This window comes from Atractosteus spatula, chromosome 3 (assembly GCF_055471065.1).
Source record: "Atractosteus spatula isolate fAtrSpa1 chromosome 3, fAtrSpa1.hap1, whole genome shotgun sequence".
Taxonomy (NCBI): domain Eukaryota; kingdom Metazoa; phylum Chordata; class Actinopteri; order Semionotiformes; family Lepisosteidae; genus Atractosteus; species Atractosteus spatula.
In genome coordinates, this window is record NC_142708.1 from 10,355,640 (window position 1) to 10,382,373 (window position 26,734).

Below are 26,734 nucleotides of genomic sequence, written 5' to 3' on the forward strand. Positions count from 1 at the left end.
GGGATAAAACTGTTTAAAAAATAAATGTTTCAGACAAAAGTGTCTCATCATCTGTTTAGAAAGCAATTGTTATTCAGCTATTTTTCCTTGTCATTTTTCAAATTATAAAGTCTGAAAATCAGTGGTTCCCAGCATCACCTACAATATTATTTAATTCTGTCTCTGCAAGTACACTTACATTGTCTAAATCTATTAATCTGTCCATCTCTTTTTAATAAGATTTTCCATTTGTTTTGAGAGCTGTGTATGTTTTAGTCCATTAAGGGTTCACCAAAGCATGCTTTTGTGGCTTAATGTAAATCACAAAATGTTGATAATCAATAATCTCATTCAAGATATGAAATACTCCATTTTAATTAAAAATGATAAGAAATGATGTCCTTACAGAACAGTACTGCAAACAGTTTTGTTACAATACATTCATTTACATCAGTATGCTGTGGAGAAGGCTTGTGAAATGAATCTTGTCATTTCTGTTTTTTGCTTTATAGACAGTAAGTTCAACCTACCTGACATGACAAATTTTTGGGTGAAGATCTTTTTTATTGAACTTTTACAGGGGGAACAATACATCAAGATAACCAACTGAACAAAGTTACCAAGTTATAAATCCCTTACATTACTGGAGATGACACATTTTAATATGACATATTAACTTAACTGTGTTCTTCCACTATGTATTAAACATTATCAGACAAAGACTGAGAAAGAAAATGAAAGGAAACATTTTGGCTGTTCAATTACACTTTCTCCCGCAGTCCAAAGACACATTGGTAGGTCAATTGGCTTCTGGGAAAATTGGCCTTGTTTTGTGCGTCCGTGTTTGTGATTGCAACTGTTGCTTGCTGGGATAGGCTCCCATTCCCCCATGACCCCGCATTGGATAAAGTGTGTGCATGGTCTGAGTGTGTCCCCTGCAGTGGACTGGTGTCCCATCCAGGGTGGACACTGTCTTGCGCCCATTGCTTGCCAGGATAGGCTCTGGCTCCCCTGTGACCCTGAATTGGATGTAACAGGTGGAATATGGGTGGGTGGGTGTAAACATTAAATCAAAATTGGTAACATTTTCTTTATAAAGAAACCTAACAGCCTAACAGAGTGACTTAAGGATTTAAAGCAGGTTTTAAATTGAATTAAATAAGAAAACGAAGGAATGAATTCTGAGATGTTGGAATATACCTTTTCAATTTGCAGTCACTCTTCAACAGACTTTAAATACAACATCAGCAGGACTGTGTTATACAACTACCATCACATAATGCTCACTGTGCGAGTTGGCTAAAAAGGAATACAGAAAGCCTACATACATTAATGTAAATTGTTAAGTTTGTCAGTTGTTGAGAGCAGATTAATTTGTAATTGGAGATTTGTTGTTTTCACATAATTTCTGTAAATAGATTAAATATCCAGTTGCAAGTACCCAACTATTTTTTTCAGCACCTTTTAGAAGTATTCACCTTCCTATGGCGTTCCATTGTCAAATTACAAAATGATAAAGGCACTGAAGAGAAAAACATAGAAATATGTGGATTGCATAAGTATGCTTCCTGGGGATTGCTTATGGACAGCAGTTTTCTTTCTACAAATTCTCAGTAGGATTCAAGTCAGGACTTTTACTGGGCCACTCAAGGATATTTACTTTTTTATTCCTAAGCCACTCCAGTGTAGCTCTGGCCTTGCACTTTGGATCATTATCCTACTAAAAAGTGCATTTCTGTCCAAGCACGTTGTAGGTCTAAAGCAAGTTTTCTTCTTAAATTTGGTAGCTCTTTTTACTTCACCTTGCTTCCCAGAAGTCTTGCTAGGCTTCCCAGTCCCTGTTGAAAGAAAGGAAAACTGTAACAATGCTGCCAGCACCATGCTTGATACTAAGGATGGGGCTACTTGAGTGATGCACTATAGTGAACTTGGTTTGCATCAGAAATAATGTTCTTCCATTTTTTTCTTGTTTTACCACCAAACCTTTTGCCACAGGTTTGCAGCATCACTTTTGCTTTGTGCTTTGTTGCAAATCGAATGTGGTATTTGAGATGTTTGTCTTCAGATCCATACAAGTTCCCATTGTGGACTTAATAGCATAGTCTTCACCTGTGGTCATTTATTGCCCATTTCAGCCATTGAACTCTGTAACTCTTCAAAGGTCACTGGTGTCCTTATAGTGGCATCCTTGAACAGTTTCCTTCTTGCACTGTTGTTCCATTTGGGGGAAGAACTAGATCTGGGCAGTCTGGGTGCATTTCACTTCTTAATTATTGACTACTCCATGCTCAAAGAGATATGAAGGGTCCTTGAGAAGTTATTATACCCTTCCTTCTCTACAACTTTGTCCCTGAATTGTTTTGAAAGCTCCTTGGTCTTGCTTGAAACTGACTACCTGACTGAGAGACCAGAAAGAGACAGATGTAATTAATTTGTAAACCTGTGAACCACTATTACTGCACACAGACAGAGGTCATTCAACTAATTGTGTGGCTCATTAAGGTAATTTTGTGCACCTGAACCAATTTAGGTTTTATATAGCAAAAGGGTGAATGCTTATGTAATCAACATATTTTAGTTTTTGCTTTTCTTTGTAGTTTTTGCTGACATTTTACTTCTTTCACCCTTAAACATGTTCTGCTTGAGTGTTCAAGTTCTGATTAAAATATTAACTTGATAAAACTATAATGGTGGTAGTAATGTTACATGGCTGCTTCTCAAGAGAATTGACTGGGAATCTTGTCAAGACGGAGGGAAAAAACTAATGGAAAAAAACACATGCAAATCTTAGAGGAAAGCCTGCTTTAGATTGCTGAAAATCTAAAATTGGGATGAAAATTCATCTTTCAAAAGAACAATGACAGAAAGCACTAGGCCACAATTAAACAATACCCTATCGAGAAAACGAATGTCCCAGCCAAAATCTGACTTAAATCTGATAGATAATCTGTGGAAAGACTTGGAAATTGCTGTCCGTCAATAATTCCCAACCATTTTGACAGAGCTTGAACAAGTTCACAAAGAAGAATTGGTGAATATTGGAGGGACTTATGCAAAAAGACTAGCAGCTGTAATTGCTGCCAAAGGTGCTTCTACCAAGTATTGACTTTGGAATATGAATACTTAAGCAAACACCACAGTTTAGTTTTTGATATTTGATTATGGCTCTTGTTAATATTTTACTCCTTTCACCACCAAAGTACTCATTTTTTGCAATTAAATTGGATTAAAAAGACTGATTTTTAAAAATGTTTACACATTATCTAGAATGCAATAAAAGGGGACTTCATAGGACAGCTTGTGCATATAACAACTCCATTATATAAAGAATCATATGAAGACCTAATCTGACCTTTGCTAAAAAAAAACCATTTATATCTGTCTCACTTTAAATTAACCTATGAGGTCTATCTTCCTGCAAAGGCAGAACATAAGACAAAAGCACTTAAAAGTAGATGTCAATAAATGGGGTAACAGACTTCATCCATTACATCTGCTGTCACCAAACAAAATGTACACTACGATCTAAAGGTAGATGCGTGTTTTTTTCATCTATCCATTTTTAGTTTGCTTAATATGATAAGGTTCAAATTAATGATACCATATGTAAAACTATTTAAGCAGAAAAATACATTTTTACAAACATGATAAATATACACAAAATATACCGTAGTGACTCATTTAGGGAGGGGCCTGCAAGTCACAGAGCTGCTGTGGGCTCCCTGCTCCCTGCTTTCACAGAGGAGGAAGAGTAACAAGGGAGCCTAGAAAAGGGAAGAAAGGGAGAGGTCAAGGGACAGTCCAATGCTGGGAAGTGTTGAACACTACAGTACTCATAATGAATATATCCAAAATCCTACACGGAGTCCAGAATGTCAGTTTAAGTGAAAATAAGTTTACGTTTCAAAGTACAGAAATTATAAACTGATTTCCCATAACTTTGAAATGATAATTACATGCTTACAAGCACTCTATATATGTAAAACTGGTGCATTTATAGCTGGCCAATCGATACTGATCACTTAATAATATAATACTAGTATTACGTGAAGAATACAACATCAGAGTCTAATGAAATCAGATATTCCTAATGCACACATGGATACAACGTCTGGATATTAATCCAATCATAGTGCTACTACCACTACTTCTAATACTTATACAACAAATAATAAGATAACAGCTGAATTAAGACAAACACAAGGCTTGAAGCACTGATGCATTTCAAACATTATACATTATGTCTGAGAAGATCAATTCCTTATTAAAACAAACAATTGTTAAGCATTTTATTGGCTCAGTTAAAAGGGTCTTAACTTTTAAAGTCAGATATCACCGAAAAATTAAATTATGCATTATGACTTACTTCACAGACCATGAAACACAAAACTATAGTTTTATACTAAGATATACATTCGAGTACGCCTTTAGTTTTACCTTTGAGAAATCAGAACTATAACATACGCTATATTAAGTAAAAAAGAACTATATACCTGTACAGTATGTACAGTGCATCCTATTCAACTCTCGTTCGCATTATGCAGAACTCTAAGTTTTCCCAAAAAAACCTTAAATGTTTGCAACGAGTTATTTCATTTACTGGACAAAATGTGTGGCGAAAAGGCATTAAAAGTACCATAACTGTGTCAAAAAAAGCCTAAAATAATATAACGCACACCTGTAACCAATGGCCTGTTAATTCTAAACTTAATTCGTAAATTCGTTGAAAGGCACTGGACAGTCAAACAAACAAGCATAGCAGGGTCTCTCCAAAAACAAAACAACTCCCCAAAAAATATTCATCTTACTCACTGGCTTTATATTTTGCTAGACTCGCTATATGGTTATATATGTGCCAGTTATTGGTAGTTTAATCACAAAAAGAAAACTGGAAAGCGAATCACAGTATTAATTATTTAATCTTATTTCATACGCTAAGGACCCTCAGGCATTTACTAAAGACAGATCTGCGCTTGCCTTATGACGTCATCCAAACGTGACCCGGACCTGGAGGGTGACGTGCGTCCCGGATGTGGATGGGACTTATGCATGCGTCTCTGTGAAACATGCTAGGGACAATATTGCACTGGTGCAATAGAAAGTAAATGGGATCTGAAAAGAAACAACAACAACAACAAAAAACCCTAACAAAAGGCAACATCTGGATGTACAACTTTATTTTGTTGGATGCTGGTCAGAATTGGAATTGATTATGGTGTTTTAAAGCAAAAATAAAGCCGCGATCGGACAAAAAAGATTTTTAAAATCCTTTAAATTATATATTTTTTATTTTTTATGTTGTTATTGATAATATAAAAGAGACTGATTTGTTGTGGATTAACAAAACAAATATAAGGTAAACAATTTTGTAGTTGTTTATAATTATTTTTTACTGATCGTGTGTGTTCTGTGTAAATTTGACACTCCAAGGAACTATTTACTATTTCTGTTCTTTATTGATGCGATCGACTGCGCGATGAAACCCGGGTCTTAACCACTACTGACTACTCCAACTAACTTGCTTAAAAACTTTATTACCATCTGTAGAGAACAGAATTTATGTGAACTGATTCGGACTTAAAAGAAATAAACACGTGAAAGCTCCCGATAATGCCGATTTTATGATTCCGGCATTATTTTTGCTGTCTTGCCGTTGTATCGATATAATCCTGTCACATGTGGTAGCGACTTCAAAGTTTTTGAATAGTATTGAGTGTTAACATGTTCCTCAGTTGTTACACTGTTAATAAAATACTAGGACTATTTATGTCGGTGATATGATTGAAACCTCCACATTCTGTCTACATAAAATATTTGCAAGACACACAAGATCATTTAAAAACAAGAATAAGCACTTTATTGTATCCATATAAATTGTGTGTTTAGAAACACGTTTTAAGTTGAAGTTGATTCAATAGGATGAGGTAATTTTATCCCTTCAGGAAAACATGCGAATGATCACAAGTGACTGGTAGTGAAAGCTGTTTAGAACATTTTAAGGCGTGTTGTCACATTTAAATGACGCAATTTCAAATATTTTTGCTATTTTCATTTTAGCCCATATAAATCAAGGTAGGTAAAGAAAAAAAAGAAGACAACAAAGGGACTTAATGGTACCTACAGTATAGGAAGTTCTGTTTTTTATTCCGTGGCGATTTACACTCTGACTCCTCTTTTCGAAAAGGAAAGGCGCGCTAATTTCTTTAAAATTTGAAATCCCGGATTTTTACTGCTTGTTTCTTGGAGCCGGGAGATGTGCATAATTAAATATTGGTGTGGTCAAATTGTGTAAAATTTTGGTAACGGTAGATTCAAATTCCAGCTCTGTGGTTGCGCTTCAATCAATAGACACAACACTGCGTTTGTCTTCCAGGCTTCTCATTATAAAGTACTTTCTTTTCACTGCCTGCCAGTTAGTTTTGTTCAGGGGATTAAAACAAACTATCAGTTATTTCATTTAACCCCCTCAAAAAGGTACACCGCTGTTAAGTTTAGATTTTAGTTCAGTTGGTCGAAATCGACGTCCTCGGCAGAAGAGATCCTAATAAGATGATTTTCTTTCACGTTCTGCTCTTGCTTTTCCAATGAACCGCTGGCAGCTGCAGTGTTAAAGGTATGTGAAAGGTAGCTAGGTGGCTGTCCATACACATTCTTACTGTTTAGGGGCGCACATGGGCTATAAACTCGGGAGAATGGAAGCTTCAAATTAACAACCGGGGAAAATTTAATAAAAGGCCTGATACTTTTTGTGCACACATCAAGGATATTTACAGACGTAGAATCCTCCTTTTTTTTGTTTCAGTGCCTGCGTTAGCTTTTGTTACCTTTTCTTTTTTTAATGGGATTGTCACTTGCAGATCCCCCGTTTAACCTGCCGTTCGGGCGGGCTGAGTTGGACTTGGGAGAGAATTGTTTTTAATCTCAGTTTCTTCTTTCTGTACTGTACCAGTGGATTCATTCGTTTTATGTAAACCTCCTGTTGCATAATGATGCGCTGAGAGTGAATTGGTTTTAAATGCAAAGTGGAATCTTGCGAGTCGGGTCATCTGTGGATTTTCAGGAAGATCTCAAATAGTGATTAGATTTGCCTTCCAAGTCAGTCCGGGACCTGGTGTTTTCTGATTGCAATTTGTTTCCATGTTTTTAGGTCTGTGTGATTTTGCTAAAATGCATCACCAACAGCGAATGGCTGCCTTAGGGACAGACAAAGAACTCAGCGACTTACTGGATTTCAGTGCGGTAAGCAAATTCTATAAATATTATGACAGTAAAAAAAAAAGATCGGTTATTGTATATACTTTGCTAAACAAATAATTATATTGCATATATCTCTGAGGTAATGTTTAAAATGTTTATTTTGCACCTGTTTACTGTAAATGTTTTAATGTAGAAAAATAATGTGGATAAAACTGTTTTCCAAAAAATGTACAGAGAAATATGATTTTGCATTAGTAATTTTGTTGTCTTATAGATGCGAAACAGCGATTTGAAAATGTTCCCAACATCAATGGTAGTATATCCTACTTTTAAGTATTTTTCTTGTTTTGTTATTTTTGTCGTTTTATATTAGATTTTCACTTGGTATTTTAGAGACTTGTGCATTAAACTTTCAGCTCATAGTAGTATACTAAGATTGTTTTAAACACATTAAAATAAGCCCAAGATTTTACCACGAAAGGAAAGCATGCAGTTTTACTGTTTATAGTGGATGTTTTTAAGAGGTGATTCGTGATGTCGTACACTCTTAGTTTGCTACACTAAGGAGTCGTGTTTGTCTTTTATGACTTTCGTATAGAAACTGTCTCGTATAAATAATGAATACAATTTCTCTTTTGCACGTAATACCTTAATGTGAACAAATAGCGCAACTGGGGCAAAGATTTCTCTGTTGAGAAATGCTTTTCGGAAGTTTGGACAGGAAATGTTGCCTTCGGCCATGTTTTTGAAATCCTTGCTCTTCATCAACTTTTTATTTATAACTTTCTGTATCGCAGGCTAAATAAAGGTTTAGAAACATCCCACCCTCGCTTTACATACAGAGTCTGGATTAAAGGGAACAACTATAATCTTACTGCACAGTTCACTCTTTTCAATGGATTTTCTTGTCAATTTCAGTGTAATGCGTGATCCCATAGTTTAGTGGACATGCCAAATTGCTAGGTGGATGAGACTGAATTTCTGAAGCTGCGAAACAGGGAAGCCTTTTCATTGTAGCTTCACGATTAGGAAAGGATGAGTGCTGTAATCTATATGCATGTTTTTATTCACATTTAAAATATAACGGTGTTTTTACTTGTTTAAGGAAGGAAAGGCGCTAATTGCTTTGATTGAATGCAGTTAAGAGTATAACATGCATACGAGTGCAGAATACTGTAATATTACATATTTGTACTGTATATACATGCACACATTAGAGCACATACTTTGCACTCTAGTGTGTCTTAAAAATATAACCTAAAATTATTGATAGAAAATTTTGAATGTAGTGATCTGAGAATTGATGTTTCCCTGTTTTAACATGTTCTTTGTTTTCTTTTAGATGTTTTCTCCCCCAGTAAGCAGTGGAAAAAATGGACCAACCTCCCTTGGAAGTGGACATTTCACAGGCTCAAGTATGTTAATCATAGTTGGCTTTATAAAGACATTGGGAAGGACTGATATAGAGCTGATTATAGTTGATACTTAATTGTGACTAGTTTAGGAAGCAGTAGTAGAATAGAGTTTATTTTTGACATTTTAAATGTGCAACGTTTACATATATACAATATTCTAGATGTTGTTATAAGTGAATGTTTTTGGATGTTTTTAAAATGTCTGTCCTTGAAACATTCCAACCCAATTGTGTTTTTAATTGATTTGGTGACCGTTATGTGAGTCATGAGCGAGAATTATTGAATAGTGTTAGAATTAATGTTTTTGGGTTTCTTCCTTGCCACAGTTTGACTAATAATAAGAGCTGAAATGAAGGGACCAATGCTCTTTTATAACTTAAAGCTACTTTTGTGCACTGTATTAAGTGACAGCAAGTTACTTGTATTAAAGCTGAACACTAATGATTAGTCTTAAGTGCAGGTGCAATTATATGTAGTACAAAGATAACTCCAGAAAATGTAATATAGTTGGAGCTGTTGCCAGCACTCTATACTGTTAAATTCTGGTATGGTATATTGTATATTTTGCCTGTGATTTACAGTCATTGAGCTGTTAAAAGATGTTGCAGTGTATAACACTACTCGTAGAGTGGTCTGACATATTTGCTTCCAAAGTTAATAAGAAAATGCAATAAAATTATCACTATTATAACTTTTAAACTAGTGAGTCTGGTGCCTAAAGTGTCTTTATGTTAATGTTTTTCTAAATGGTTTTGAGAAGCAAAAAAAAAAGAAACAAAATAAACATGTGAATTGTCTGTGCTCAAAACATCCAGAACAGAATGTGAATACGTCTGTTATTGAGATACTGTGTTCTTATTTCAAAAAATACTTGTGATTTTATAGTAGAATCATCCAACCTTTGTGGTATTTACATGGTATTGTCGTGCTCTCCTTTGCTAAACAGTGTCTGCATATGCATTTAGAGTTAGTTTTTAGATTGTGGTTTTAGTTTTGTCAGGATGAGAAAATTATGTTCTTAAATGGTTTTGTTCGACACAACTGCAGACTAGTTACATTGTGATGGCTTCCAGTTTGCTTATTTGGTTTAACGAATCTGAATATTCTCGGTGAACTCCTTCTGTTGAGTAAAAGCAGGCTTGGTGGGGGCTGTAGATGTTGTGCCTGAGCATATGGATGTCTCTGTTGAAATATTCAGAGATTAGGATCATCTGGTGGATCATCTATCCAAATACAGCGATCTTCAGTGTTTAAAGGTTGGATTTCTATGTGGGATTCTGGGTACAAACACCAGCCCGTGATGTAGCTTAGAATACATTTTAAGAGACAAATATGCTATTAATAAACATTAAATTGTGCAAACACTTTCAGAGCAGAGTTCTTTGTCCTGTTTTTCCAACCTCTCTCTGCGCTGCTTTTCTGCAAATTGATATTAAGTTTTTCAGAGACAGGTGGAGGGTGATAGCAACACTGGGATCCAAGCATTTTATTCCAGCAGTTGTTGGTGCAATGGACATGTTTCGGGGGGTTATGAACTAACAAAAAATTTCAAGTACCTTATGTTCACTCACGGAACATGTTTAAATAGATCTAAATTGGAACTGGAAATTCAGCTAAAAGAGAAATATTAAAGTCTACTAGAGGGTTTTTTTTTTTCCATTTTGAAAAGGAATCACACTGCACGCAACCAGTAAGCACATTCCCTGCCAGGGTTTAGAATTGTGAATCTCGGGCACAGGGAGATATGCTGATCACATGCCATATTTTTGTTTTCTTAATCGGCATAGCTTATTAAGTCACAGTTCGGAGTAAGAATGTTTTAATAATATCCTGCTTTATTTGATGCGCTTGTATGGTGGCAGATAAAGTGGTCTATGCAAGCTTGTGTGTTCCTTCGCCTATTCATTTGAATCTGTTTTGGTCATGCTTGTCAGTCAATATGGACTGATTGCATTCAAAATAAAGATGAAGCGAGGGAACCAGTCACTTAATACTTTTTTTTTCCCTTTTGCTTCTCAGAGTGTGTGTTTGTCTTTTTCCCAGCAAGCAGAACAACTACAAAAAGCTGTGCCCTAATTGCACTGTGGATTAGATGTTAATGGGCATTTTAGCATTATTAGAAATATTCTTAGTGTTATAAATAATAATCATCCACAACAATAAGAAGAATTTTAAGAGCATGTCTAAGTCTCCCATTTTGTGGGGCCACCCCTAGCAGGTTTAATTATATCGGTTTCACTCTGAGAACTGATGTGAGTAGTGGTGCGTGGCTTTTAAGTGAAGCGCTGCTTTTGCCTTACATAGTTGGAGGGTACCGTAAAGTAATAAGGAAAAAAAAATGAATTCAGTGTCTTGGTTTTATTTGAATATGCTTTCCTTTGATCATCCCGTGGTTGATGTTTTACACGTACCATCCCCATTCAACCTGCAAGCTCTGTTTAGAGAGAATGAACTACCATCAAAATTAATTTTCTGGATTAGCTGGAGACATCCAGATAGATTTAAGGAGCTGGATGTGAGGTCAGCGATGGCTGAAACAAAGTAGGGGTGTGTGGGGATGTCTTCTGACGGAGAGGGAGGGATGAATGGATTTGTTCAGATGCTGTATTGGTTTGATTGGCCCTGAAACCAGTAGGTAGCATGGTTGACATTTGATCTGCTCAGGTAAAATTAGGGGGCACATGTGATCTAGTTCCAGCGTTAAGCCAGTTGCAGTGCTTTGGCCTGACCTCTTCAATCCGGGCGCTGTATGCTGTGTTTACACCCTTGTTGACTTTCTTGTGTGATGAAACCATCAGGGGAAGGCCATATTCCACACCGGCAGAGGATCCTCTCCAAAAGCAGTTGACACTGTTTATTTTATTTTGAAAGCCTAGTGCTCTACTTAGGCATACATGTATTATTTATTAATGTATTTGCTTCTGGAGCAGTTTTGTTCTGTATTGTAACCCTTTCCCCATTCCCAGAGGAGTTGTTGGAGTACAAAACTCTATTCTGAGATCATTTGATCAGAAGCAGAAAATAAAATAAGTACATCTGCATTTCCTCACAGCAACTATCTGCTCAGTCCCGCGACATACTTTGAGGATTCAGGTAACTTTATTCCTTCGTTCGAAGGTAAGCAGAGGGAGGGGGAAAAAATCGAATATCAGAGCTCTAACGGGAAATTAATAAAAGATGGTTTGTGACAGAATGGAGCATTGCTACCTAAAAAACGTCCCTTGGATACTGTAGTGGGTCTTGTGAATTTTCCATAGGCATTCATGGGAGATGAAGGGCTGACTTCATTGAGAATAAGTAAAATCAGGACAAAATCCCTCTCACATCAGAATTAATCAAATTGACTGGTTGTGTTTAAAGGAGATTCTTTTCTTATTCGATCTATTTCTCCGGTCGAATCAAAATTCTGTCCTTGTGTTTTAAATCTCGTTTCTGCTTATTTGGCAAATCAGACTTTTTTTCGTGTTGTGATGTAATCGGTGAAGTGCGTATCTTTGACCATACCAGATGAACCTGTATCCAACCTGTATTCCTGGAGTCTTACATGTACACAAAAAACCATGAAAATAGGTTGTGGTGTTTAAGTGAAAGGCTTCAAATACCTGGAGTGATGTGTGAGAAACGTATCCTAAATGTAACCGTTGAAGTAAAAAGTGCACTAAAAGTACATAATTGCAGCGACTAGACATTTGAGCAAAGATATACATTTCCTGTTATTGCATTTGTGTGCTTATTGAACTGTAACCCACATAAACTGGTCATGTACATACTGGTAAATTTTTCTCTGATTCCTTAGACACCCATAATTATCAAGCCTGAATTGCAGCTTTGGATATCTAAAACATATGACTGAAGGTTTGTACAGTCTGTGTAAGATTATACCTAGGATCTATTTTTCAGTAAGCAGCTATGGAAAATTGTGATTTTCTGATACTGAATTTAGCAGCATATATTAAACAATTGCTGTCATCTTGAAAAGAACGGGTCATCATTACCTTAGACCTGTTAGTAGAATCGATGTGTTCAGGTATTATCCTAGCTACATAACATTTTATTGATGGGAGACATTTTCTCATGTTTTTTTTTCTGTTTCAGTTTTTCATGTGATTTTGGTGCTGGTGATTTGTGCTCAATTGCAGTTTGGAAAACAATTTGTAGTCCTAGTTCACAATTGTACCTGTTAGTGTAAGGTAAAATGTAACAAAGGTATAATTAGGGCAATTCTTTATAAAAAGAAGGAAAAATGTCAATGCAGCTTGTAATTAACTTGATAGGATAAAAGTGCACACTTCAAGATGGAGGCCTTGAATTAAATCACCTTTCTTTTCAGGGTATTTTTAAAACCTTTTGCAGTATAATAAAGTGAAAGTTTAAATTTCTTTGTTCTAAAAATACAAATTCTTGTATATACAAAAGTTGTATATGGACCTTTTGTGATGACCAAAATAAGTTGTTTTCCTACTCGCTTTAAAAATATTTAGGTAATTCTGGGCTTTTCTTTAAAAAATAATCAAATACGCAGTATTTTGTTAAGGTGATATTTTGCTCAGATGATAAAACCCAAATATTGTTTGTTTGGGTGAAGTTTGAATACCCGTTTCCCTATTTAAGAAAAAAATGTGATCCAGTGGCTTTGTAATGCCTAAATCTCTGCACTGGCAGTATGAATTCCTGTGTTTGTGCATGATTATTTTTACAGCATCAAGACAAATCACCAAGTGATTTTAGAAAAAAATGTCTAAAATTACCAAACATATAAACACTTTTGACTGACATTGCAATAATAATAATAATAATAATAATAATATAATAATAAACTGATTTTGATTATTTTTCATTTAGAGGTTTTTAATGTTGCATTTTGATATTGGAAAAAGCAAGCTGTCTTTAATAAGAAACATTGCACTGACCATAGTTCCATTGCCTTTGACATACACGGAGCTGATTTACCCTTTAGAGCGAACGATCGTGTTTTTAGTGAGGAAAGTCAGTACAGGATGTTATGTGATTTAATGAATTTAGTCAACTGTCTGGTTTTATTGTACTGATTGCTCAGGAGAATTTTCATTAAGAGACTGAAAATGTTATGTTTTGGTGTCGCTTCATATATTGCAAATGTGATAGGCAGAGGTGCAGATTTTGTATTTTGTACCTCACCAAGAAAATAAAAATACTGGGGGGGTGATTGAGATTGCAGGGTTTGTTCTTTATCGTCTTCAGTTTACTGTATATGTGAATAAAAACAACTGCATGCCCATTGTTATGTTATCTTGGATTTTCAGAGGGGATCTGAAAATTTTCACTTGCTTTCTATAAATATTTCTTATAGCTACATATTGAGTTTAATATATAAAATAGGTTGTTTAATTGTGAGTGACCTTTAGTGGAAGGGACGAATTAAGCCATTTTGTAGATGTTAACCTTTTAATTTTTGTACATTTTCTGAACAACTTTAAAAATGGTTACTTTTGTCCATTGGCTTCAGTGAAAGTCTTATTTTCTGAGAAATAGGTAATTAATGCACGTTGTCCAACTGCACAGTCCTTGACTGCTTACTGATTTGTGTGGAGTGCATGATGCATTTTGTTTGCTTGTTGAACAGCTTTTGCCCTTAAAAAAAAAGATTACAAATAAAAAAAATTGCATGCATTTCGCTACTGTTAATTTTTTGGCAGAACATATGAAAATAAGAAAACAGTAGCAATGATAAGAGAACATTAGGCTCTCCCAGATCGTTTGTTTGCTAGTTACTAATTGATCTGAGGATTACTGATAATTACTTAGTGTTATGGGTGGTCATCTGATCCTTTTTCGGGCTTCTTAAATTCCTAATGATGACATTTTGTAGCATAAAGCCCAGGCTGTCTGCACACGTTCAATAGTCCATTCTCTGTGACGTTGGAGGGCTTTAAGAAATGAAAGTCAAATTCAGGTTTTTTTTCCCCCCCTGACATATGTACGCCACCTGGGAAGCAAAGAAGAGCTTTGCTGAAGCACACACAGAAGTTTCCTAGTTTAGTGAAGAGCAGTAAAGTGTAGGACTTAAAAAAAAATCTCTCTCTTGCCACTGTATTTGACGGAGCTATATCTCTGTTTCCAGAGCACTGGCAGTGCGTTCTGTAGTCCTTGTTGTGCAGTTTGAGGAAGGCTCCTGCCCCCTGCATATAAATCTGCTGGAACACTCCTAATGCCATCTGCTGCAGGAGAAAGCAAGGATACGAAGAGTTAATGGGGTTGTGGTGGCGGGGGAGGTGATCTGCTTTTGCTTTTTAACTGATTGGGTGCTTCAGTATGGTTTGTAAGGGGAGAGTGTATTCATCATAGAAAAAAAAGATAAAACAGTGGAGAAAATGAGCAAATAGTAATAAGCTGAATATGAGGAATTAGGAAAATGAGGTTGATTCAATACTGAAAAGTCGAAATAATGAAAATAAACACAACGTTTCAGCTGTGGAGCCTTCTTGAGGTGATACCTGAAAGGTTCTCACTGAAATGTTGGTTTTTTTTTTCTTTTTTCTACTTATCAGCATAGAATTAACCTCTACGTGTTCCTCTGCAGCTTGCAAGCTCCCTATTCATAAGGTGAAAATATACCTGCACTGTGTTCTTGTCAAAGTGTATCCTCTTCAGATAACAGCTCTATGGCATCTAACAATACCCGAGGCAGTGGTGCTGTAGCTTTCACAGATTAGTAAATTCCTGACTGTTTTCTAAATGTACAGTTTAATGTACACAAAAAAAAATGCACATTGTTTTTAAATTAAAAAAAAAACTTCTGTATTTCTTTTCTTATTTTTCCAGAGCCTGTTTGACTACATTTGACAAGGGCAGTATCAGCATTTACAAGCCAGTTATGCTTTTTATGTGGTTCCCTATGACTTTTCTATTGGCAGGCATAGTTAAAGCCTAAAAATAGAATAACAGTTGAATTTGGAAGAAAAAGGAGTACTTCAGAAATGTTAATTCTCATTCTTATGAACCCTTTATCATTTTATTAATCCAGCATTGTTTATTAGACTTTAATGGGGAATTTGAAAAGGATTTGTTCCTAATTAACAATAAACACATCATTATTTAGTAAGTAGGTAATTACAGAATTAACCCGGAAATTAAAAATACTGTGCTCACAGTTTTTTTTTGTAATGAGTCAAACTAGGGATAAAAGGATCAACAACATAAATAACTCGATTTACCAGAAGACAGGCAAGTTATAAACAGAAACTGGAACAGCTTTGTGAAATTATTTGCCAAAATAGGGCAAATACTGGGATTAATAAATATCACACGGAACATAAAAGCTTTCATTAGCAAAGCAAGCAGACTTAAAAGAGAAGAGAATTATGAGACGAATTTAAAATAAATGAGTCTTTTAGCCAAGAGCTGCACACACCGTATGTTAGCATACTATGCCTGTCCTCTCAGTGTATGAACTGTGAGAACCAGCTCATTTTTCCTGGGGTGTTGTGTGGCAGAAGAGAAGCCCTGAGCTCATCATTGCTTTCAAAGATTCGGTGCCTGACCTGCCGAGATTCAGCTGTTTGTTCGTAAGTTTTGGTAAGCTAACATCTGGCTCTTTCCCCTTGGCCTTAGTGTGATGTTCAAGTAAATGTCTTTCTATCGTTCCCGGTGCTGAGGCTTGAGATGTAATTTGCCACATCTAGCCTTGGTCTTGTTTGATTACAATCTGTAGCTCTTCTGAGGTTCCATTAGAACTGGCAAAACCACTGATTTTTAAGAAGAATACTACTGCTATTGCTAGTTTACATTATGTTGATGTAAGAAACAATAAATGAACAGAATGACAAGGCAAGCTGGCAGTGCAATGTAGATATGGGCACTAGGCACAATGAACTATTAAAAATTAAATTAAATATTAAAACAGTACACAGATAGTTGGGATATGATGTATTGCAGACAGCCTCGCAGTATGTATTCCTTACTTACAGTCAATAAGTACAATAAGCAAATCACATCGCCAGCTAGAATTAGTAGTTGCTGCTGTTGCTAATTTATTTTCTGTTTATTTTTTTGTGCTTGGCAGCAAGAGACTTTTAACTTGTCACAAAAGGAGTGCAGTCTCTTTGTCAGCCTGCTGTAAGACTGATGCTAACCTGGAATACCCATGCCAGCACAGGTGTTGTGAACAAGAAACAAAACCCGTGTCAGTTTTTTAAGTAGTTTTGGTTTAAGGGCTATAATTGTAACTGTTGAGTTTTTTTTTTAAGCTAGTTTGTTTTTAGATTTTGCACCTTTTAAGCAGCTGTTTCCATTAGGGGGGTGAAAAAAATCAGTCGACTTCTGTAATAACCTCTGGGTTTATCAAATACATTTTAAGTATTTACTTCTTTTGGTTTATAGGAATTCATTTCAGAGAAGAAAAAGTTACAGACTTCAATATTTCTGCAATGAACTTGCAAAGGACCAAAGCAGAGGATTTCTAATAAAATAATGTGTCTGCAGGTATCGCCAGGTATATCAAATGTCTGCAGACATTGTAGGGTAAGAAATAGTGATAGAGCTGATTGAGATTAATCTGGTGTTTTATTACCATGTTTGATGTTAAAGTGGGGATAAGAATTTTGCATTTTCATCAAATCCAGCCAAACGAAGATTATTTTAGACTGTAGGAATGTAAAGAGACAGCCAGGAAAAGGGTTTCCAAAGTGTGAAAGGTACAGTACATGCTATAATTATAAACATTATACGTAGTGGATCTCATGTTTAAAACAGGTAATCAGTAGCAGCAGTGCTTTCATTTTATTGTATTTTTACAGATATTCAGTGTAATAAAGAAAAATCCACACATTTTAATTAAAAACGTATATTCAGGATGCCTAAAAATCACATTTTCTCCTGTAGGACATGTTAAGCAGATTTTGTGAAAGGTGTACTTGGGAATTATTCTGGCAGTGACTGAATATTTAATGTGGTTTTGGGATCTCAGTCCCTTTGGAACAGAAATATTCTCATTCTTACAGTTCCTTTTCCTTTTATGTCATTGTGGGATATAGGCACTCTTCTTAATGTCTCCTAGTGACTCTTCCCCATTGCCCATGCTATAATTCTACCTCCTGAACCAACCAGAAAATACACCCAGTCTCTCATCTGACCATACAACCATGACAAAATAATCTTCTATCTTTTGGAGTTTTTTTTTTCCTTGCAGGACTAGTCCTTTCTTCTCGTTAACTGTACTAAAGAAGGCCTCGGCTTTTTCCAGCAACTCAACCATTAAATCCCCACTCCTTTGTTTTTTCTCTCACAGTTTGTGCCGAAACCTTAACACTGTGCTCGTCAGCTAGCTTCTGTGCAACATCTGAAGTATTCAGTCTCTGCCTATGTATTGTTGTTGAGCACATCTGGTATAAATTGTCTCTGAAAAGTTTTGTATTTCAGCAAAATCTGTTTCTTTTTCAACTTCCCTGAAAGTACACCTCACACAAACGAGCAGTTTTATCATTGTGATATTCAAATGAAATTGAAAGGATCACATGAATGAATGAAACATAGCACTGAATAATATTGTTGCCACTGTATATAGATCAGGAACATGCAGTATGCTATACCTCTCACTATATATGCATTTGTACTATTTAGCACACTCTCTTCCAAGTCATTCAGCAGTTGATAGTATGGAGTGGGTCAGTGGAATGTAACCTGAGCTGCTGTTAAGGCATTCCCATGGAAGAGTTCTCACATGAAAGGCTTTTGTCAGCCTTCATTGCAGGAATAGATTTTTTTTTAAGTTTGCAGGTGTTCAGTATTGAGTAATAATACAAACCCAGCCATTTCGGCTCTGCAACTTTGGCAATGGGCAGTCTGGGTGGGGTGCTGCTTTTTTTATGACCGCAATGAATCCAGCCCCCTAGTTTCCTCTGGAGATGAAAGCTGTGATTGGAGAGAGCAGCCCAGTGCACTGTTAATGCGAAAAACAGATTGCACAGGTCCTGCACAGTGTAAACTTTTATTCTGAAGTTAAGAGGTATGACAGAGAGGGAGAGAAATATTTTTTTACAAATTCATTACCTTGTAAATTGGCTCACATTTGCTTGGGATGCCTCATTAAAAACCTGTGGTTTTCTTGACCTGGTAAAATTGCAGTTTTATAGCCATTTCAGTGTTCTTGTTCAGCAAGGAACTGGTAACCTCTGCCCTCAGGAGTTGTGTGCAATACCAAAAACAAATAAGACAGGAGGTTGCCTTTTAGGACTGGAATTGTAAATGAATTTCCTTAGCTGAATTTGGGCTGTCAGAGTATTTTTTGTTTCCCAAGGCAAATTTTGACTTTACCATTAGAACCTAAAAGGTTAATTGGATGACTTGGACAGAAACAAAAAATAAAGCAGTACAGGATGAAAATACTAAATGCTTTGAAACACTCAAGTTGTAATTCTTTCTGTTCTTCTAATTGTAAGAAAGAATATGTCTAGACCATCATGAGCTTTAGGTTGAGACATGTCTTTAACTGGAGACTCTACTCCAATGCTTCCCATTGATTTTGAGTGAAGAAATTAAGTAACACATTTCTGACCGATTAAATCTGTTAGGATGTTTTTCACATTAGATGTTTTCACAGTTGGAAGTATCCAATACAGAAATGGAAGGCAACATGGGTGTGTAATAGTTGATTTTCAAGCGGAAGAAGGATGGAGTTTTCATTCTCTTCTCTTCACATGATTACACAAGCTGTACATGCTGCAGAGCTTAATTTCTCATTTGCCGAGTATTTCAGAAGTGCACTTAAACCAAACCTACTTTTTACTTAGTCAGTCATGTAATAAAAATAACTTAGGCTAATTGTTGTCATGTAAGATAGAATTTACGTGAATAACATTGCCTTAAATCTTGAATAAAACAATGAGCAGAGCAAGTATCCGCAATTGCTGGGCATTCAGGTGTAGCCATGCAAGTGAGCAGTGGAATAATATGCAATCCATACTCAAAATTATAATCAAAGATTTGAAATCTCTGTAAAAAATAAGTAAAGTAAAAAATCCAAGCCTTGTGGTAAAAATCTCAACTTGGATTTGAGTTTGATGGGAAGAAATGGCTCCTGCCAGCCTGGCTCTTATCATTGATCCTAATGCCGCCGGTGAATTGTGGGTGAACAGTTTTCCCTGTCATATATTTTATAAGGCCCTCATCATGAACAAAAGTTAGGAGGTCACTTTTGGCTGTGCGTACTTCCAAGGTACTGTACAGTGCAATACTGTGCTGTAACTGGGGAATGATTAATTGAGTTCTTGAGAGTTTTGATTTCTTGGTCTCCATTCCCTGCGATATCCTTGGGTATCAGGAACAGGTGTGAGGTTGTTTTGCCGTCTATACTGAAGCAGGTGTGAATTGACTAATTGCGGCATCATTTTTGCATTGCCATTGTGTACGCACTACTGATGCGCCAGATCCATAATAAGCAGAAAACATTGCTGAAGTCGATCAAACTTCCTGAAAACATAACATTTTTAACTACCTCAGGTGATAATACCCTCGGCTTGTTACAGTGCTTAGATTTTTTAAAATCTTTTACACATTTTTCCAAAGTGTGAATTAAATGTGAATTAAATTGCCGCCTTTCAAAACATACCAAACTTTTGTCTTTATTTACAGTTTTGAGCTGTTTTTAACAGTAAGCTTTTAATGCTTCCTTTGTATTGTTTTCACTAATATGGAATCAGAAGTGCTGTTATAGAGTAACACAAAAATATTTACCTGTTTTATGAGGTAATTGCTTTCTCACTTGCTCAGTGTTTTGATATTTCCTTCAAAATGGAAAAAAAAATGAAGAAAAAAATATGTTTGTTTTGTTAACGTAATTTGCTAGTCCTTGAGGAGCAGAGTACCCTTTCCTGTGTTTGTACAGGCAGAGTGCAGAGCACAGTCAGACATGGTCAGTCACAATGTCCTTGTTATTTCTGCAGCCCTCTTATTTTGTGGAAACGAGTCTGATCTCTTCTCAGGAAACCCACGCTTTAAAAGAAGTGGCAATAATGTTCATTAAAAGAGGTTTTCAAATAATCGCTTGGCCATTTTTCAATGCTAGCCTTTGTTGTGGTAATAGTATCCATTTCTCCTCTGAAATATAGCTTCTTGTGTGTGAATAAAATCAGTCCTGCCCTTTAGTTTGCCTGCTGGGTTGTGCTTTTATTGCCTGTCATAGAAATGGTATTATGTGAGACAAAGAACCAACCTTCTAGATGTGTCTTGTGTAATATTTCATATTTTGTTTAATATATTAGACGAGCATCTAATAATTGGAGCAGGATACATGGCCCATGTTGAAGTATTGTGATGCACTGTATGTAAACCACATACATTTTTTTAAATGAAAGGACACACCAATAAGGCAGTTTAGACATTATTTTAGTTTCCTTGGAGCAACGGACAGGGATGCTGCTATGAGTACTACTGTATATACTAAATATACAGTAAGAGCCGTATTGGTGAAAGAGGGTACCAGGTTAAAGCAGGTAGGCCACATTTTGTGGTGACTCACAATTGTCTGTGTAAAATATTTACCTTTCATTTTCAAAACTGTACAGTGCCCCATGTACCTCTTTTTTCGTATTTGTGTGTAAAATAATAACCGGTTTTCATGCAGCTCCTTGGAAGCCTACGATTTAGCAATATTAGCATGCTAAAACAAAGCTTTATTTTAACATAAGCTTAAGTCTTACCTCATCAAATACAAAGACCTTTGTATGAGGATTTTGTACTGTACTATAATGGTGGAAATAGGACTAGCTATGGTCCTGCTTATGAGATTGTTAAAATGTAAGAATGTTCACATTGTGATCATTTTCATACAACCACACCACATTTCTAAACAAAAAAAATCTAAAAGTGCTTGATTAGTGGTAATATAGCCACTGTTTCTATATATATATATGAATAAATGTTGCTATTAAAATCAAGATATAACAATGCTGTAGGTTTTATAAAACTGAAGTGTTTTTGTTAGTTTGCTATGATGAATATTTTACCATGCTTTTCTGTGTTTGTATACAAAAAGCCTCAGGAGTACAATACTTAAGTGGTTAAAAATAGTAGAAAGTGCTTTGAGTGCACATATTTAAGATAAGGGAAGTAATAAGATATTTAAGAACTTCTTTTCAGTGCATCTATTTTCTAGCTGCTTCATCCAGTCCAGGGTCACAGGGTAGCCAGAGCCTATCCCACCAGGCAAAGGCAGAATACACCCTGGACAGTATGCCAATCCATAGCAGACCCAAACATGCACACACGCATACTAGGACCCGTTTGCCCAGAAGCCAGTTAACCTAGCATTATGTTTTTGGACTGTGGGAGAAAATTGCAATTCAGTTCAACTTTATTGGTCATTATACTAACACGGGTGCATAGCATAGCGAAAGGTGTTCCACATTAGTCTCTCAGGTGCAGTATATACTGTAAATAGAACAGGGGACAAGACGATAGACAGTAATACCAAAACAGTGTAAACAACAGTATGGTGCCCGTGCACAATTGTCAAAAACTGTGCAAATACGGAGCAGCCAAAGGAAGCCCAAGCAAACACAGGAGAGAACATGCAAACTCCGCACCGATAGTACTCCCAAGAATGGAACTTAGGGCCCTTGCGCTGAGAAGAGAAAATGCTAACCAATGTGTAACCACGCCTCCCTATTTCTTTACAGTAACTCTACTTTCAGAAATGCAGACATGTAAATTCTGGCTGTTTTGTAGTTTTTCTGCCTCCAGTGTTTGGCTATATTTCTATCCTAATCACGTTTTGGCTATATTTTATATAATGTAATATAATATTTTTTTGGAAAAGAAATCTCACTATCAAGAAGAGAGATGTGAGTGAGTTGCTGAAGGTGTAAATTGATTAATTTGTGATGAACCAATAGGTCTTGTTCATCACGACATTGGACTTTGAGTGATTAACTTTTAAGCAGTGGCTTGATGTGATCAAATGTGGTCTTTGCACCATATTTGTACTTAAATTTGTCATATCTCTGTGGTATGTTGGGAGATATGTGGGGGGGGGGGGAGTTATATTCCTAATATCAGATTTTATTAACTCTCCCATCAGATCTAGAACAGCTAAATCTTTAAACATTTAGCTGTGTGTGTTCATAATAGTACATGATTATGAAGCTTTAAAGTATTCTCTATTCAAAATAAAACATTTTTAAGGTATATTTATTTATGTTAGCTGTGGTTTTCTATCCTTGGAGTCAAAAGGTGCTTAAGGCTAGACAAATTGTCAGTGGTAATGCATTTTAAACTTACAAGGGGGAGAAATGTTTCAATTTATGTTAAAAGTTGAAGCAGCAATAACCACATTATTTTATATTTCTGTATAGAAAATTGCTTTAGTGTCATGCCCAAATGAGATTTGACCATTTTTGCGATTATTTTCACAGATTTGCGTTTCACTAAGTAAGTTGCCATTAGAATATACTGTACATGTCTGTTATCTTACTCTTATAAATATAATAATAATCCTTATATTTATTTAGCGCTTTTCTGGACACTCCACTCAAAGCTCTTTACCAGTAATGGGGATCCCCTCCACCACCACCAATGTGTAGCCCAACTTGGGTGATTTAACAGCAGCCATAGTGCGCCAGTATGCTCACCACCTCATGATGAAGCCAATTCATAGGTGGGGATTATTAGGTTGTAAAGGCCAGGGGGAAATTTGGACAGGATACAGTAGTAATACCCCTACTCTTTTCGAGAAAACCCTGGCAATTTTTATAACCTCGGAGAGTCAGGACCTCATTGTGTAATCATCTGAAGGACGGCTTCTTTTTACAGTATAGTGTCCCCATCGCTATACATCACATGAGGACCCAAACAGACTGCGGGGTGAGCGCCCCCTGCTGGTTCCACTAACAGCTCTTCCAGCAACAACCTTATCTTTCCCAGGAGATCTCCCATCCAGGTACTGGCCAGGCTCACACCTTCTGAGCTTCAGTGGGTTGTCATTGTCCTTAGGATGAGACGTAAAACCGAGGTCCTGACTCTCTGTGGTCATTAAAGAAAATCCCACAGCGTTTTTCCGAAAAGAATAAGGGTGTAAACCCGGCGTCCTGGCCAAATTTCCCATTGGCCCTTACCAATCATTGCCTTCTAATAATCCTCATCTATGAATTGGCTTCATTACTTTGTTCTCCTCCCCACTGATAGCTGATGTGTGCTTAGCGTTCTGGCGCACTATGGCTGCCATTACATAAGCAGGTGGGTGCCGCACATTGTTGGTAGTGGAGAATAGTCCCCATTACCTGTAAAGCGCTTTGAGTGGAGTGTTCAGAAAAGCTCTATATAAGTGTAAGCAATTATTATTATTATTATTATTATTATTATTATTATTATTATTAGTCCTTCTTCACACTGTTAACGACTGGGTTGGTAGTAGGGATAACCCCAAATTAGGACCATGCACTTATCCTGTAAGCATCATCTGAGCATCATCTCGCAATGTGGCACAGTACTCTGTTAAAGGCTTCTTCGAATGTGGATGAGTTAGCCTACTGTTTTAAACCATCAGTAAAGAGCAGCTGGTTTCTTTAAGTCTGAATATTCATCAAGTATTAGTGACACCTTCTCGCCTTGTTATTTTTAGACCTTTCTTGTTAAATGAGGATCATCCTCAGGGCAGTTAAAGTGCCCCATTGCATTTGTTCATCTATATGCATCTAACATTGCCCCTATTGTTTATAGCAAGGTTTTTGTGGGGTGTTTTTAACTTTGCACAGTTTGTATTGGCTGCTTTACCAAAACATTACATTACCAAACATTCAGAGCCAACAAGGACGAGTGGGGATGAGGAACTGTGGCAGTAAACAGGCACGGGTGGTCAAAAGACAATTTGTTTTTTTAAAGAAATAAAAATTAAACCAACGAAAGTGGTGTGAACAGTTCCAAATACAAAATTAATCCAATTAATACGTTTAATTAAATTAAAACAAAAGTAATCAATTTTGTCTTTGGAACTGTTCACACCACTTTTGTTGGGTTATTTTGTTTTCTTTAATGTAACAAATTGATGTCTTTTGATCATCAGTGCCTGCTTACTGCCACATTCATCCTCTCTTGTCCTTTTTGGCTCTGAATGACTGTCCTGGTGAACAGTGGATGGAAATGTCAGTTGTTGACAAATAATCCTCATTTATTGATAGCTATTATATATCCTGTTGAAAGATACAATATGTTCTTTATCTAGTCCTTACTGTACACCTTGTCAGATAGGAAGCACATAATTTCCTTAAGTTTAAATAGTATAAGATGCTGGTTTGAATGGTCATAAAAGAATGGAAGTCCCTGTGTACATGAGTAATTGTCATGCTCATTTTACAAAGAGCCATAGTTATTCTGATCTGGGTATAGACTTGGATTTTGTCTTAATACCCTGTAATGTATTGTACTGTGCCCTTTAGTTAAGAGACTTATTTTAAGTTAGAACTGTTCTTTGTTTAAAAAACAAAAAAGTTTAAGTTTAAAAAAGCAGTTAAATTTTTTTGGGGGGTGTTTTTGAGGGAGGCCTTTTAAATTTCTTTTAAAACATAACATGCTTTTGAAGTGATGTTACAAAGCCCTGGTGTTGGATATCTTGTTCGTAAACCGTACCTCAGGCAATCTCTTTATTCATCTTTTTGTCAATGTTAACTCAGACAGCCACTGGAAAAGATTAATTAACTGCACATAAAGAATCTTTTAAAAAAACTCGCCTTGAAATTTAAATCTGAACATAACATTTATAACGTTAAAATAGAAGCTGTGTGTATTAAAGAAGATTTACATATTTAATTCTGAGGTGAACTGAGCTTTCAACCTTACAGTTACAAAAGGCAGTGTTTCAAAACAAGCCCATCAGAAATTAAACCAGCGGTTTGGAATGGCTTGCCTATAAAACTGATGTAACTATGTCAAAAAAGTCTAATAAATGAAAATTTTCAGGGTTATGCATTACAGTTTGAGATGTAGTCTGTAACTGCTGCTTTTTTACCAGTTTAACTTGAATGAGCAGGTTCTCATTTGTTTTCAATGAGGAGGCTAGACTCATAACACAGAGCCTCTGACTGGAGAGGAGAGTGCTTGCGCTGAAACCAGAAACACTAAATAGATGTGTGCTCTTGCAGGCAGTCCATTAATTTTCACAAATTAAATATTATCTTTAAATATTTAAAGGTTAGATGAATGTTGATAATGGATTTAGACAGCCATTAAGCTGTAATTGCTTTCTAATGTAGTTAGTGAAAGACATTTGATACAATTTGCACAGAACTGAGACCAGCAACACAGAGACTCGTTCACAGGAGCTTGTTTGAATTCTTGTTAACTCTTGAAGGGACACCAACGTTATGTCCACTTTGGACTTCTTTCTTCATTCAAAAAAGGTATCCTAAAACTTCATGTTTTACCAGACCTCAACCCAATTGAACACTTGTGAGAGATTCTGGGTCAATGTCTTAGACAGCGTCTTCCGCCAGTATCGGCAAAACACTAAATGATGGAAATTCTCGTGGAAGAATGGTGTCTCATCCCCCAGTAGAGTTCCAGACGCCCGTCTACGCCAAGGTGCACTGAAGCTGTTTTGGCAACTCCTGGCTGCCCAACTTCAGTGTTGGCGTTTTCCATATTCTGGCAGTTACCTGTATGTACAAAAAGCCTTTCAGAATATTCTTTTTTTACCACAGAATCAGTAGTCTTAATCAAGCCTTTTGATTGCATGTTGCATTTCGATATAAATTGGGATAACATTTTTAATTTATGAAATCTGGGATAGCTTTTAGAAAAATGGGTGATGTTGAGGAGGTTTGTATAAGTTCAACATTTGTAACTTCAGAGTTTGGGGGTTTAAGAATGATTGCCCATAGGACCTTGTGTTCAAGGTCAAGGGAATGCAGGTTTTTATAGCTTATACGTGTAACGGTGTCGTGTAATTCAGTTGAGCAATATCTGCTGGAGTAGGCCTTGAAAGTTTACGAAGGCACTTGGAGTTCTTGTTACATTGTAAGTCTAGAAGTGTACTGTGTAACTAGCTGTCCCTTAGATTAACTCTCATTTAGAGAAAAATACATAGTTGAATTGACCTCCTCTGATTGTAGTGGCCATTGTAATAAACAATTTAGCATTATGCTGCAAAGTGCTTATTTCACCTCAACAAGCTCCTT

General features: G+C 36.2%; 1 protein-coding gene and 1 long non-coding RNA gene across 8 annotated transcripts in view; one reads left to right on the plus strand and one right to left on the minus strand.

Annotated features, from left to right (window-relative positions):
- Window positions 1-522: 522 nt before the first annotated feature.
- Window positions 523-4,943, minus strand: LOC148837394 (uncharacterized). Its single transcript, XR_016090847.1, has 3 exons — window positions 4,473-4,943; window positions 3,648-3,743; window positions 523-1,817 (listed from the first exon to the last, which is right to left on the minus strand). It is a non-coding gene; the product is annotated as an uncharacterized LOC148837394 (long non-coding RNA).
- Window positions 4,944-4,982: 39 nt separating this feature from the next.
- tcf4 (transcription factor 4) overlaps window positions 4,983-26,734 on the plus strand; it is a 207,484-nt gene continuing 185,732 nt past the window's right edge. For 3 of the 7 annotated variants that reach the window (XR_016090848.1, XR_016090849.1, XM_088911565.1), the window contains exons 1-3: window positions 6,622-7,218; window positions 7,451-7,489; window positions 8,519-8,591. Coding sequence is in view for 5 of the 7 variants with exons in the window: in XM_088911565.1 (XP_088767691.1) it covers window positions 7,117-7,218; window positions 7,451-7,489; window positions 8,519-8,591 (214 nt within the window). In the remaining 2 variants the exon portion in view is untranslated. Of the gene's footprint in view, window positions 5,336-6,620; window positions 7,219-7,450; window positions 7,490-8,518; window positions 8,592-26,734 lie in introns of those variants that run through there. The other 4 variants (XM_088911569.1, XM_088911567.1, XM_088911566.1 and 1 more) reach the window with 3 other exon arrangements.